Here is a 14551-nt window from a genome sequence, read left to right on the forward strand (position 1 = left end):
GTACGAACTAAAATAAAAGATAAAAATTATTTTATATTAACGTTGTATTAACGCATATATGTTTCAATGAAAGCGCATTTTTGTAAAACTTGTATATACTCTTGATTATTACAAATTATCGTTCTACGATTATTAATATTGATAGAGTATTCTACAATCCTATGCGTATCTTAAATGAATGTTAAATAATCGAAGGAAATGCTTATATCTAATATGCGAGTACGGAATAAGAGCACTGCGATGTTTATTGCTTGAAATACCACGGCTGACTAATTGTTTATGACCTATCGAAGTCCTTCGAATCTTGTTTCTCGGTTATTGTTTGTATGATTGGCCTTTAATGAAAACAAGTATTAGAAGTAAAACTAAAAACAAAAATAAACATTTAACCGACTGCGACATTTATCAATTCAGTCTTCTCTCGTAATCCGGCGGATAAACGTCGAAGTTTTCTCTTTCCGAACGTCTGAAATTAATATTTTTAGTAATATAATTATTATTTAAACATTTCTAATTTCTCTTAAGCGAAGCTCTTATGCGGGTAGGAACAAATCGAACTCGATTTGGATAGTTTCGCTGTCGTTGAAGTCCCATACGCTATAAACGATAGATGGTGAACAGCCTTAATGGAGAAATTAAAACCAGCATATACTACAGCGCAGATGGATGAAGATAATTCATCGATGAATTTAGTAAGACTTTTATCTTTATCTCCATTCTATTAATTAATTATAATTAGTTCTCGTAATTAGTTTATCGAATGAAAACATTATGTAGAATTTTATATTTCAACGTTGAGAAAAACTCGAGAAATTTAGTTATAGCCGCTGTCGTACGAACATCGCTAAATGTACTCTTTTATTCTTACAGCCGATAATAACAAGCATTAAAAACAATCGAATTAATAGTATTTTGTTATAATCATTATTTTACGAAGAATTATTATTTTATTAAGTAAACACATAATACTATAAAACAGCTCTCTTTATATTTTTAATTAAACTCTTGCATATAAACATTAAAAGCACACTTGCTGTTTATCACAGATATTACGGTGACTGAAGCACCAAAGTGTACTGCGCTTATAATAAATTTCTCATAGATAATTTAATCATGATTTTTTAATTTCTAAACGTTATAATATCTATTTTCATAATTTCTATATCTCTGTATTACTTCTGATATATATATATATATATTTTTATATACCAACTAACTAACATTTTACATTGCATCAATATAGTCTTTAGTAATCATATATTCTCTGAATATATTTTTATAGTTTAATAATAGGCACTTCATTATCGCTCTAAAGATTTTAACGTTTTAACATTTTATAATTAACAATTCATATAGGTAAGCATATGAAAACTTTTAAATCACTGTTGTAGCCATAAATCAGAGATATAAAACTATTATAATATATAAAACAGTGTTGGCAGTAAAAATATGCTTTCGTGCATACAAAATAAAGCTAAATTATAGCTTTAATACTTTTACTATGTCTATTTCTAATAAAATGTTGATCATTCATCGATTCTATCGACATGATTCGTATCATTTCTAGATAATAGTACTTGGTTTTCTTCTGCGTACCATCTTTGATGAATAAAAGTAAAAACACCAATGCAACTTATTAAGATTCCTATACCAGCAATACCAAAACAAGTAACAAGTCCCAATGTTGGTAATGTCAATAAAAATTTAACTTTACTAGCATAATAAGGATTTAAATTAGCTTCTTGTGTAAACCACATCATAGGCATGTATGTTTTACGTACATGTTTAAATATACTGAAAATCAAAATATCTCATATAGCACTATTATTTCTAATTAACTTGCAAAACTTTATGAAAATATTATTTACCTCATTCCATTGATTGAGTCCACCATAAGATTTAATTGTAACTGTGCTTTCACTTGCAATGGTACACCAGTTTTCTATAGAAGTATAGTTTGTAATAATTATAAAACTTATACTTTAAGAAATATAATGAATACTTACTGGTTCAATAGTTACAAACGTCTCATGCTTTTCTCTAGTAGGTTTCAATCCTTTTACTGCATTTCCATAACTACTGTCTGCTAAATAAAAATGTGGCAAACTAATAAATGCTGGTGCTCCATATTTACATTTTGCCACATTTAATATTCCAGATGGTTCACATTTTTCACTCATGCAATAACATTTTCGTGACTTTACTTTATCGCCATTATCTAACATAGTTGCATCGGAAATAAATTTACTACCTTCTAAGCCTTGGTATAGAGATTCATTTTGATATGTCAATCTTACATACCTATAACAATTTGGATTGTAAAAAGATACAATTAATAATTTAACTATTATTAATTAGACCAGTATACATACGTGCAAATGTCAGGTATAAATATATCTGCAGTTTTATTATTCTTCAGAGGTGGCCACAAATCTCCATTTGTACCACCTATTATCGCACAAGAATTTTTATAATAATTTGTTTTATTTTTAAAATTCCACTCTTTAACAATTCCCATTTCAAATATATTATTTGCTCCAGTTAACATATTAAATGTTCCATCAAAAGTGTCTGAATTATTTCTCTAAGGGAAGATAAATAAGAAATCAGTAATATTTTTTATCATTCATATAGTTCATTGTACACACCTCATAAAACCAGCCAAATTTAGTAAAGGGTATAATTGATATGTTAAACTTTTTTGCTATAACAAGTAACTCATCCTTATAACCATCAAATAGGAGTTCACCAACAGATTTTGTCATTGTTAAACCTCTTCCTAAACTCATTATTAATTTATTAGCAATTTCACGCACTAATTTCGATTTATTTGTCATCATTTGTCCCATTGTCTACAATTACATTTGAACGTATTAAAAAAAAATAATTATTAGTCCTCATAAAACTGGAATAATTTTTAATCAAAACTTACTACCACAACTGGATCTAAATTAGTTACTTTATCTGTCAATTTTCCATTAGATAAATTTTCATCAAAATACCATACTTTTCTCCTTTGAAATGTTACAGTTCCATTGTCATTCCAGACTTGGTTTATTTTGTAGTCAACTTCTCTGTAAATTTTATATAATATACCAGAATTAAATATATAAAAAATATTCCCTAAATGTACCTAAACACATATGGTCCCATTTCAACAAGTTCTGGCTTTTCATTGAGAGGATGATTAAAGACATCAGGATTAATCCAATTGAAAAAATAAAATTTGAGATACATTGGTATAGGTGTTTCCTTCCAAAGATTATAAATAGTCGAAGTTGGCGTCAATGTTAGTTCCTAAAAATAGATATTAGTTACTAATAACAAATTATTTATATAAAATTATTAAGACTATATATATATATATAAAACTTACTCGTAATAAGAACCAATTAAAAATGGAAGACCAAAATGCTGCTGCAATTGCCCCAAGCAATATTAATATCAGACCAATAATAAGGATTATAATAAATTTTATAGAAGATCGCTTCATCTTTGTTGTCGGTACGATGCTGAAAGAAAACTCTAATGAGATATCTTAATAATTATAGAAGTATCTTATAAAATAATATGGTAATGACAGTATTATATTTTTATCAGAAATTTATTAGCTTACATGTGGTCATCGAAGTCTTCCTCAGAATATAAATTAGTTACTGATTCTATAGACATGATTAATATTTTTTGTCTACAGTATTACAATATGACTCATTTGAAGCTCATAAATTTAATTAATCGTGTAAATGTAAAAAAATTGGAAATCAAAAGAAAAATATCATTCATAAATATGTACATAACATGGTCTGTACATATTACACACAATATATGAAATGCACACCGAGATAATCATTAATTAATACTCTTTTTAGACATATGACTTATAAAAATCTTAAAGAATTAACAACAACTCATAACATATTTCGTACATAAAAAACAGTATTACAATTCAAATCAGATTAGTATTATTCCTACCATAATTGTTATTTCATGTTAAAAATGCATAACATTAAAATAAATTAATCTAATTTACAAACGTCAAATATTGTAATTATGCATTGTTAATTACAACTTCACAACTACGACTCTCACAGAAAGATTTATTTACAACTATAGCAACTGACTGAATAGTTGCTTCTAATTGGCGTATAAACGATAGCATGAAAGATGGCGCTTCGATAGCGCGAATATTCAAACAGTAAAAAATGTCACATCTGACGCATCTCACGTCTAATCGTTCTCTTTTTTTCATAGTAATAATTACCAATCGTATCTCCTACCGTTTATTACTAAGCTATTTATATGAATCATACATTATTAGCAAAATAGTTGCTTTGTAGAATTATTTTTTCACTAATCATGACTATATTATTACAATAGTTCGTAAATATGCTAAAAAAAAAAATGTAATTGTAATTCTTTAGCTAATTATTAGCTGAAAATGTATTTTCGAATATATTATATTTCTTAGATTTTCGAATATTTATAATAATTCGTAGCAATCTATTTTTCAATGATGATACTATATATATATTTAATAATCTATCTTTCACATCGAAAATAAATATTTCTCGAAGAGATACTAAAAATGTCAAACTTCTTTTTGCTTATTGTAATACAAATTTTGCCGTAAAATAATATCACGCAAAAGGTCTATTCTTCCACCGAGTATATCATCAAGATTTTTAAAAATATACATCTATCGAATCTCAATTCAAAACTCATTTCAACGGAAGAAAGATACATTATGTTTATCGCGCGATAAAAATCCAAGATACTTTTACCGAAGATAAGAAATCTTTAGATTTATTCGTAGGAAGAGAACAAAAACAGATAAGACTGACCATTCTATTTATCAAAATTATTTCAAGGATACCGGACTGTATCAGAATTTTTCTCGATTTAATGCTACGCGTTCATTTACACGATCATATAATTAATGAACATTTCTCTTATATGGCTACATGCTTCGATTAATATCACTTTTTAATATAAACTGTTTCAATAAAATATAAAGGTATTAACAAAAATATTGTAATAATATTATCATAATATAATTGTGATATAAAACGATTAACAGGATAAAATGATGTAAACGATATTTTTTACTTATTAAACAAAAGCATCTTTAAACAACATCCATTGTATCTCATTTAATTTCTTGTAAATTATAATAGCATTGCGTAATTATTCTTTGAATGCTAATCATCATCTTATATATATATATAATGCGAGTGATATAAGTATAATGAATCATGATCTTATTTTATATATGAATGATAATCTAAAGGACAGTCTTACTAGACAGTCGAAGTAATATCCTTCCCATTCCTTGTTTTCATCTCCAATTGATCACTACTCATTTTTACAAAATAATAGGCAATCACGCAACTATACTTAAAGGAGGAAATCGTTAGCCGACGAAGATTTATTCCGCGCGGCTATAAGATGATAACTGATAGAGATGCAAGCTAACATTTCTCTTGGACATTAATACTTCTTTATTTATCATATCCTTCCGTGAAAATATTGATCGAGAAAACTAGTTTTTTTTTTAATGAATACATATACTCTGTAATCTTTGACATGATTGACATAATGCATATAAAAGAATTCATAAGAATTAAACGCAAAAAATCATATAATGACAAACAATTGTTATTATCATTATTACGTGCTGTTCGAAGTTCAAAATTATTCAGCATTGAAAAGTATAAAAGCCATGACTAATCGTAAGAGATAATTAATGTATATACATACGTAAATTATTCATTTTAATTAATGATGATCGTTAAATTTATTAATTCATTGCAACGAAAAGTTTTTTGTTTGAATAATTTTATAATTATATAATTATTAAATGTTTATGCAATTATTTTTGCTTGCGCATTTCAGTTTTTATCATTAGAAATTAAAGCAAATCGTGAATGCTATTTATAATTCATCAAATTATCTCGTGGATGCACCTCCGCTTTCTCTGCTTATCGTCTCTCTTTATTTCTACTCTGTCTCTTTCTTTCTAATATATATGCTTTCACAAATCAATGATCTTCTTTTCAGAATATAAGTACAGAATAATTTTTTCTAATCTTTCTATTTTATATATACATATATATATATATATATATATATTTCTTTTTATACAACTTCATCTTAATATTTTCACTTTTTTACGTTAAATACGTCATTATATAGCGAAGTGAAAGCACGGAAAAGTTTCTTTTGTACGTGTGTGAAAGAAACACATTTACTCCTTACTTATATAAATACACATATTTACCACGAAGTCACGTATCCTGTTCAATAAAGAAATTATTTCTCTCTCTCTCTCTCTCTCTCTCTCTCTCTCTCTCTCTCTCTCTCTCTCTCTTTCGAGAGAAAAAGAGAGAGAGAAAGAAAGAGAGAGCCTAATAATAAAAATTGCGAGTATAATATTATATCATATATAGAGAAAAAAAGAAAGAATCCATGATATATTCATTTTTTATAATAATATAAACTATCACTACAGATAATTATCGTGAACGATTGTGAAAACTTAACAAACAATCTATAATAATTAAAATTAACAATAATAATTATATCATAGTAAATATCATTTTTTCTCAGAATAATAATCAATTTCATTATTATGAATAATTTTCATTATAATGATTATATGTTCTATTCGCAATGTTTTTATAATCGCAAAATAAATAATGTTTTTGTTCATAAAAATATTATAAAAGTTTAATAAACTAAAAATAATCATAAACAATAATTATAAAAAAAAAAACATTTTTATAATTAGGAATTAATTTGTGAAATAAATACCTGCTGAAAAATCGTTTCGTTGTAATTCGACAATTATAGTTTTAATATTGCCGGTATAGTGTTCACTAATATTTAATACAAACTGTTACAATGCAACCTGTTCTTGTGGATAATTAAACGAAAGCATTCAATATGACAAATAAGAGCACGCTACTTTCCACAGTGACTTGACCGCGCGAACTTTCGTCCGACGACTACAGAGTCTACTCTAAACGACGTACGGAAGATTTGATAGTTGGAGTAGGGATTTCATGCTCGATTAAAATAATGTTTCTTAATTTTCGAAGCAAGTGGGGGATTCGTATAACAGTCCGTATCAGATGGACGACCAATTTCTTCAATTTTATTATACGTTTCTACATATTTATGATACTATGTTTTATTTTTATGAATAAATAACGATGTGTAATATATTTTTATTGACGTTAATAGAACTTAATACTGAAAGAGGAAAAAAAAGAGTGTTAAGAGTAAATCTGGATAAAAGAAAAATTAAAAAACATCTTTTGAGTGTAATGACGTCATATCATTAGTAAAAATATTTTATATACTAATTTTAATACTTTTCAATGTCACTTTTTTATTTCAATGAATTTAGAAAATATCTATATAGATCATATATTATTCCATATAATTATTTTGGAATAATATACGAGATTAAAATTCAATGCAACATTGCTGGGAATATTGGAAGATATTATTTGTTTTATCATACGAATTTTTTGAATTTATACAATTCGCATTTATACTTGCAAATGATAAATATTTTAGATTCAACAATGTGTTTATAATATGATAATTTTAACATTTATACTAGATAAATATGCTGATATACATTATGATATAAATATTTATACTTTGGTATGATGGATTTATATTATTGCAAACTCTAAACTACATTAAATATTTGTTAAACTATATATTATTATAAAATATCACACAGTGGACGGATTAATAATCAATAAAATAACCTTGTTATACATGTATATGTATAGAGATGATTCGTTTAAATAATTACAGTGCTACTAGTGCTATTCATATCCTCTTGAAGTTGTGTACGATCTCTTACTCTTGCACACATCAGACTATATTCTAACACTCCTATGCGAATATTCATTTCAGATATTTCATTCTTCATTTTTGTAATAGTTTTCTTTATATTTATCAATGGTGCTATGAAAGAAATAATGATTATGTAATACTATGAATTATTTTCTTCCAAAATTTACGTTTTATAGAATATAATTACTTCCGTCAGTCATACTAGATCCCCTCTCATCCATTTCTTTCTTCATGTGTTCTAATTCCTCTGTTAATTTATTTAATACTCTTGTTCTTTCTGTTACACCACCACTAACATCTCGGTACTGTTCCTTAACTTTTGATAAATCATCCTAAAACAAAATAAAGTTATATAAATAAAATAATAACGTGAATTTTATTTTTATGTACTAACTTGAAGTATTCTATATTCATTTAAAATGGGCTCCAGTTGTCTATTTAAATAAATTTCTCGTGTTTTAATTTTATCTAATACGTTTGTTATTTCGAGATATAGCTTATCTAATTGCCCTTTAGTACCAGATAAATTTGTTGTAATATCTGAACGTAGTTGTTTCATTTGATCTATATGTAAACGCCAATCTCTTGAATCTGTAAAGAAAATATTATTGTATTATCAATTAAGTATATTTATTTTATCATTAAGGATACTTTAAAAATGTAATTCTTACCTGTTTTTACAGTTACTTTTAATTGTGGTAGAACTCTTTCTAGCTCCAATTGCCACTCTTCCCTATTTGTTTTTGACTCTAAAATATTTTCAGGCTTGTACATCTCATTCTAAAACAATTTTATAATTATAGATGTAATATAAATAATTATAGACTATAAAAAAATGTAATGCCATATCTGAAACAGAAAACTTAATTAACCATATTCTGATTATATAGTTTTGTTATATCATCCACGTGTAAAATATCATCATCCTCATCATCATATTCAGCCATCATTTCTTCTTCGACTTTCTCTAAAATTAATTCTGCATCATCTTCTTCTATTTCTGGTTCAGGTGTTTCTTCGTCAGGTATAATTTCTGCTCTGTAGATATGATATAATATAATTTGTGATGCAATGATATTAATATAAATGACACTTGAACCTTACTTTTTCCACTTGAATTTTTGTACTTTTATAGCATTATCTGCTAGATTATCTAATACATAGATAGCATGTTCTCCAGTTCCTTGCTTTAATTTGTTTGGTGGAAATTCTACCGGAATATCAATCTCTCTAAGATAATCCAGTATCAATGATATTGTAGAATTAGGATCATCAGATTCTTGTGGAGGTTCAAAATTTTTACCAGCTTTTCTAATTAACCATGCAGCCAAAGAAGTAAATGTATAAAACTGTTCTCCTGGATTTATTGGTATGGCAAAATAATGCCTATTAAATATTCAATGATAATTTGAATTAATATTTATTTATTATAAAAATTTCACATGTAAAACTTCACACAAAACTTACCTAGTTATAGGTTTCATTCTTAATTCTTGTACAAATTCAATATCATAGTTTAATAATTTTAATTTCTCTAATAAATCTTCCATTCGAATGTGTACAACATACAAAGCAGATAAAGCTGATTCATCTTCCAGAATAATTTTTGAATTATCTCTAAACATTTTTGTAATATAATCTTTATAATTAAGACAAAATATTAATGATAATCACAACGACGATGTAAAAGTTTATATATGTGAATAATTTACTGACAGTTTTATATCAATGCCAACATTTTTATCATTATTATAAAACATTACGTTTACACAATAAAGGAAATGTTCACGAAAACATTATTAACTATTTTTATTCTTCTTTTTTTGATAGTACAGATAAGAAATGACAAGAAACGTTCATTTCGATAAACAGGAATAAACTATTTACGATGCACCTGCGCATTTTAATCGTTTCCTTTTTTCATTACCGACTGAGATTGCCTTATTTTATCACACATGGTAAGATAGAAAAAAAATTTCATGAAGTTTAATATTTACTGCCAGTAAGTAAGGAAAACACCTTTAAATACAATCATTAATGCGATCATTAATTATCTGTTGTGAATAAATTGCACAAAGTGTAATATGTCAGTAAATATAACCAAAATTTAAAGGAATATACTACTTGATACAATATATCTATGTAATTACAATAAATCTTTCTAATTCTATCGAAAGCAATAACCAATTAAGATTATTCTGTAATTTTACATGTCTATTTCGTGAAATATTTAATTTATACGAGTATAAAAGATAAAAAATGATCCATACAAATAAAATATTACATTATTGTAAACCATACGAAAAGATATCATAAAAGCTGTGTTTTTAGGTGACCTACATTGTATCTACAAGTACCATTACACCTAACGGTACTTTGAATATAAGTTTCCAATCATTCTCGCGAACCACCTCATTTAAAAAAATATCTCGTTTAAATTATAATATTTATATAAACATATATAATAGAAATTTATTTTGAATTTATCTTGATTTTCTAAAACAATAAACGAAGATTTTGTCAAGCAGCAAATAGGTTAAAAAATATTGACTTTGTCTTTGGACGTTCAGTGAATCGTTAGTTGCGAAAATAATGGAAAGAATGTTACCTACTTAGAATTCCAAAAGCATGTAAGCGAAAGTTCAGGTTTCTTAGGGAATGATTGTCAAATATAGGATCAAGTAAGTTAAACAAACACATATGTATACCGTGTACCGACAACACTACGTTAATTTTTTCGGCATATGCATCTATTTCTTCCGGGAAATACTTTCCCTATTCCCTTCCGAAGGAACTTTCTCAAAATACTTTTCATATCCCTCATTAATTTTAATGCGATACAGCGATAATGCATATAATGTATTCAGGTCATTTTAATTAACAATAAAGAATCTAACTACCGACAGAAATAGCGCGAAATTTGAATTGTCCAATACGCATTCTTCACTGAAGATAAAAAAGACATTTGAAATAAATAATGATATAAGAAGAAAGAACGTGAGAGAAAGAGAGAGAGAGAGAGAGAAAGAGAGAGAACTGACAACTTTTCCTAACTGTACACGAACTTTCGATAAAGTATCAGAAAGGATGGGAGAAAAAATTGAAAAAAAATTGAAAGATCATTGAAAAGAAAAGTATTCGATTAAAGGAATTGATCATAGTAAAGAATATCGATGAGAGTGATTCTCCGTAGAGTGTATTTAATAAGAGAAAGAAGTGGGGGAAGGAAGGTAAATTGAAAGGGAGACCGGACATGTCGCGTCCCGCTTGTAAGACGAAAACGAGAAGGTATCGAACTCGGTCGACCACCCGTCGAAAATGCCTCTACGAGATCGTAAAAGTGCCGCGTGTCCTCTTTGTGTATATATAGGGGTACCATGAAGAAACCACTGCAGTTCTTCAACGAACGTTCTTTGGTGAGCATCTACAGAAATTAACTACTTTTCTGTCACATTTCTTTTTTTTACTTTTTTTCTCTCATATTTCTCTTCTTTTTTTTTTCTTTTTTTTTTATTCTTCGTTTTTTTTTCTTTCTTTCTTTCTTTCTTTCGTTAGTTCGCGCCAATTTTTTTTGCCTAATCGATATCAGAACGTTTCGAGATAAATTTCGATTTAATATTTCGATATTCGATTGTTCATTTTACATTTTGATAACACTTTACATTCTCTTTCTTTTTTTTTTTTTTTCCTTTTTTTTCGTTCTCAAGTACAGATGGAATTGTCATCTGTGTTGAATTGTCGCACTTTGAAACCGGTTAAAAAGAAAGTCGCTTCTTTGGAAGTAAGGGCATTTATAAGCGATAGGTATCGATTGAGTATAAGTTTTTTTTTTATTCCCAATCTTTTTCTTTTGAACGTTTCTTTCATGAAAAAATTTTAAGTAAAAAAAGTAAATTATGAAATCAAACTATATGATAATCATTGATTGTTTAATAAATTGATTATTTCTGAATTTAATTTGTTCTCATAATGAAGACAAAAAAAGAGACACGAAACAAAACATTAATTATTTGCAGATTCATTCTTCGACTCATAGGACAGAAGAAAATGATAAAGTTTCTTCTCCTAGGTGCATTCGTGGCCCTATCGGCTGCACAATTTCAGCCCCAACCAACTGGAAGGATTCTGGAACCACCCATACCAGCATTGTGCGCACAACGTGAGTACTCTTAAGTTTATTTTTATATTTAAACATTTATATAAAAAAGAATTTAATCCTGTTTAACTTCTCCATTGTTTACCGATAATTTATTGATACGGAAAGAAATTGGTGTTCGAAGGAACGATCTCCATAAAAGAAAAAATAACAAAAAAAAACTGAATACAATCTCATCGGATTACTGATGCTATAAAAATAATATCAATGAAAAAAAAAAAAAAAAGCAGTCGATAGAAAAAGAATATTACTCTTTACTACCTGTAAAAGGGTGTGGCCTTGTAAGAAGGTCAAGGTCTCTACCTGGTTCAAACAGGTTAAACTAAGAGCCATGTCCTACAGGTCATAATAATCTCTAACTATCTTTCCTTTTTAAATTAAATAGAACATGAAATATAAGAATAAACATTTTTTTATGCTTAACTTAAAAATAATTTGATAAATATATACGATGTAAATATGCAAAGTTGTACGCGTGCATGTTCCGGCTCGACGAAATGTGTGTTAATTGACGGAAGAAGGATACACAAATGAGTTTCTCATTGATATCAACACTTTTATAGAAAGTATGTACGACTTATCTACGTACGTGTTGGTATGAACAATGTTACGTGTCGTGAAACGCGAACGAATTTGAATTTTTAATGTTATCGCGGCTATATATGGTCAATGTAAGCCATCGAGGAATGTCAACTGGCACTTTCTCCTCCCTTTTGCTTTACTTGATAATTAACAAGATGACGAAGTTAAAGGGCGTTGACGCGCATATCATCATATGCAATCTTCGTACTTCACTTTCCAAAAATACAAACCCTCGATTTATCGTTTAATAAACGAATGAATCTTTTTTTCTCTATCTATGATACACCGAATGCATATTGATATATACAGCTAACTAAAAAGATACCGGTAGTTAGTGCCACATTAACATTTATGGTATCGAAACACCGTAGAAAAGAAATACTCTTATCACGTATTCCGAATGCAATTTATGGAAGACTTTCTTATTCTTTATTTGGGAAAGTAGTTCCACAATTAGCATAGACCTTACAGTGCCAATGCCTAGGTCGTGACTATAGACTTGGAGGTCACAAAAGACGACACTGATTTCGCAACTTTCACTTTAGAAGAATTGACATTTTCGTCGCGATGCTTTTGTTTACGAATGAAGAAAAAATTGTTTATTTATGAAATTAATATTCTTCTTTGGTTTTGTTTTTCAAAGGCTACTGCAATTCAATTCGTCAAATGTTAATCATAATTGGGGGATTCTTCCGTTTAATTACGGAAATGAAATTAAAAAAAAAAAAAAAAAAAAAAAGAACGCGAAACAAGATATACATGCACGAAAGTAAGAAAAATAAAGCAGAAAGATATTACGATATATTTTTTTAGGAACAATTCACGAACGCTTTAACGGAAAGGGTTACTATTATTCGTGGGCTGATCCTAGAACAAATGGACAAGAAGTCGACTGGCTTGCGGGTAGAAATTTTTGTAGACAGCGATGCATGGACCTTGTATCTTTGGAAACTTCTGCAGAAAATGAATTCATCAAGAGCCGCATTGTTCAAAGTACTCTTATCTTTCTTATATACTTCCGATCGAATAACATTTAAATCTACGAAGGAACAAATTCTTTTTTAGATAAAGTGAAATACATTTGGACATCCGGTCGTCTCTGTGACTTTAAAGGATGCGACAGGCCAGATCTTCAACCACTTCATATAAATGGTTGGTTCTGGACAGCTGAATTGCAAAAACTTGCACCAACTAATGATCGCAATCAAAACGATTGGTCCGAGAGCGGCGGGTAAGTGACGATATATAAACTGATATATATATTTCAGAATTAAAAAATATTAATATGACATTTAATATTTTTATATCAGTATTGGAAAGCCTCAACCCGATAATCGTGAGGCCATCCAAGGTGGTGCTCCAGAAAATTGTTTGGCTGTTCTTAATCAATTCTATAATGATGGTGTTAATTGGCATGATGTTGCTTGCCATCATAAGAAACCATGGGTATGCGAAGAGAATGATTCTCTTTTAAAATACGTTCGTTTTACCAATCCAAATCTCCGCGTTTAACTTTAAAATTTAAATGAAAATGTGACGAGTGGATAGACCATTATTATTTCAACTGTTACTCTTTTAAATTATAAGATTTCATAAGATTAAGTAACGCGACTGAATAGTGTGTAGCGCGATTATATTTATTGCAACAATTATTTCATTACTAAGTGCATTACTCGTGTCACAGTACATTGTATGAGATATACTGATTCAAGCACATTGTTTTCTTCATACAATTTCAAAATACATGGAACATATTTGTATGAATGCTCATATCATAGTCCATAAATATCATTAATATTTATCCTTTTCATATAATTACTTTCACATCCAAAAAGATTCGCAATAAATCTTTGAGGCACAAATTATGAAATACATAAGAAAGATTATGTGAATATACATATATTTAATCTTATATTACTGGTAAATGTAGAAAGTTATTTC

At 28.0% G+C, this 14551-nt stretch overlaps 3 protein-coding genes across 10 annotated transcripts; 1 reads left to right on the forward strand and 2 right to left on the reverse strand.

Annotated features, from left to right (window-relative positions):
- Positions 1–924: 924 nt before the first annotated feature.
- Positions 925–7128, reverse strand: LOC122630957 (protein croquemort). Of its 3 annotated transcripts, none has more exons than XM_043816051.1 (9): positions 6811–7128; positions 3377–3512; positions 3134–3297; positions 2933–3074; positions 2649–2852; positions 2373–2584; positions 2007–2301; positions 1869–1942; positions 925–1794 (listed from the first exon to the last, which is right to left on the reverse strand). In XM_043816051.1, exons 2-9 carry the CDS (start codon positions 3491–3493, stop codon positions 1527–1529), a joined length of 1476 nt encoding a protein of 491 aa, XP_043671986.1. In that variant the 5' UTR covers positions 3494–3512; positions 6811–7128; the 3' UTR covers positions 925–1526. The 3 variants fall into 3 exon arrangements, with proteins under 3 accessions (XP_043671986.1, XP_043671984.1, XP_043671985.1); XM_043816049.1 differs by lacking the exon at positions 6811–7128 and adding an exon at positions 5299–5735; XM_043816050.1 differs by lacking the exon at positions 6811–7128 and adding an exon at positions 3617–4367.
- Positions 7129–7714: 586 nt separating this feature from the next.
- Positions 7715–10592, reverse strand: LOC122630960 (intraflagellar transport protein 57 homolog). 3 transcript variants are annotated; one of them, XM_043816064.1, is made up of 8 exons: positions 10485–10592; positions 9340–9511; positions 8977–9258; positions 8745–8910; positions 8544–8652; positions 8267–8463; positions 8060–8204; positions 7715–7983 (listed from the first exon to the last, which is right to left on the reverse strand). In XM_043816064.1, the coding sequence occupies exons 1-8, from the start codon at positions 10570–10572 to the stop codon at positions 7817–7819; spliced, it is 1326 nt and encodes a 441-aa protein (XP_043671999.1). In that variant the 5' UTR covers positions 10573–10592; the 3' UTR covers positions 7715–7816. The 3 variants fall into 3 exon arrangements, with proteins under 3 accessions (XP_043671999.1, XP_043672001.1, XP_043672000.1); XM_043816066.1 differs by having other exon boundaries at positions 9340–9489; positions 10485–10502; XM_043816065.1 differs by lacking the exon at positions 10485–10592 and having other exon boundaries at positions 9340–9735.
- LOC122630964 lies at positions 9779–14418 on the forward strand. Of its 4 annotated transcripts, none has more exons than XM_043816073.1 (5): positions 9779–9830; positions 11889–12031; positions 13424–13603; positions 13676–13841; positions 13921–14418. In XM_043816073.1, the coding sequence occupies exons 2-5, from the start codon at positions 11920–11922 to the stop codon at positions 14120–14122; spliced, it is 660 nt and encodes a 219-aa protein (XP_043672008.1). In that variant the 5' UTR covers positions 9779–9830; positions 11889–11919; the 3' UTR covers positions 14123–14418. The 4 variants fall into 4 exon arrangements, with proteins under 4 accessions (XP_043672008.1, XP_043672007.1, XP_043672006.1 ...); XM_043816072.1 differs by lacking the exon at positions 9779–9830 and adding an exon at positions 10687–11288; XM_043816071.1 differs by lacking the exon at positions 9779–9830 and adding an exon at positions 11397–11676.
- Positions 14419–14551: the final 133 nt, after the last annotated feature.

Source organism: Vespula pensylvanica, chromosome 8 (genome assembly GCF_014466175.1).
Source record: "Vespula pensylvanica isolate Volc-1 chromosome 8, ASM1446617v1, whole genome shotgun sequence".
Classification (NCBI taxonomy): domain Eukaryota; kingdom Metazoa; phylum Arthropoda; class Insecta; order Hymenoptera; family Vespidae; genus Vespula; species Vespula pensylvanica.

Excerpts from the sequence above, each read along its gene's own strand:
- LOC122630957 (XM_043816049.1), bottom strand. The coding sequence starts at position 5,360 with ATGAGTAGTGATCAATTGGAGATGAAAACAAGGAATGGGAAGGATATT. Across the intron at positions 3,075-3,133 it reads ATGGGACCATATGTGTTTAG|AGAAGTTGACTACAAAATAA; the intron begins GTACATTTAGGG and ends TAAAATTTACAG. Across the intron at positions 2,585-2,648 it reads AATTTGGCTGGTTTTATGAG|AGAAATAATTCAGACACTTT; the intron begins GTGTGTACAATG and ends ATCTTCCCTTAG.
- LOC122630960 (XM_043816064.1), bottom strand. The coding sequence starts at position 10,572 with ATGTGTTTGTTTAACTTACTTGATCCTATATTTGACAATCATTCCCTA. Across the intron at positions 8,911-8,976 it reads CAAAAATTCAAGTGGAAAAA|AGCAGAAATTATACCTGACG; the intron begins GTAAGGTTCAAG and ends TCATATCTACAG. Across the intron at positions 8,653-8,744 it reads AACTATATAATCAGAATATG|AATGAGATGTACAAGCCTGA; the intron begins GTTAATTAAGTT and ends AAATTGTTTTAG.
- LOC122630964 (XM_043816071.1), top strand. The coding sequence starts at position 11,585 with ATGGAATTGTCATCTGTGTTGAATTGTCGCACTTTGAAACCGGTTAAA. Across the intron at positions 13,604-13,675 it reads CAAGAGCCGCATTGTTCAAA|ATAAAGTGAAATACATTTGG; the intron begins GTACTCTTATCT and ends ATTCTTTTTTAG. Across the intron at positions 13,842-13,920 it reads GATTGGTCCGAGAGCGGCGG|TATTGGAAAGCCTCAACCCG; the intron begins GTAAGTGACGAT and ends TTTTTATATCAG.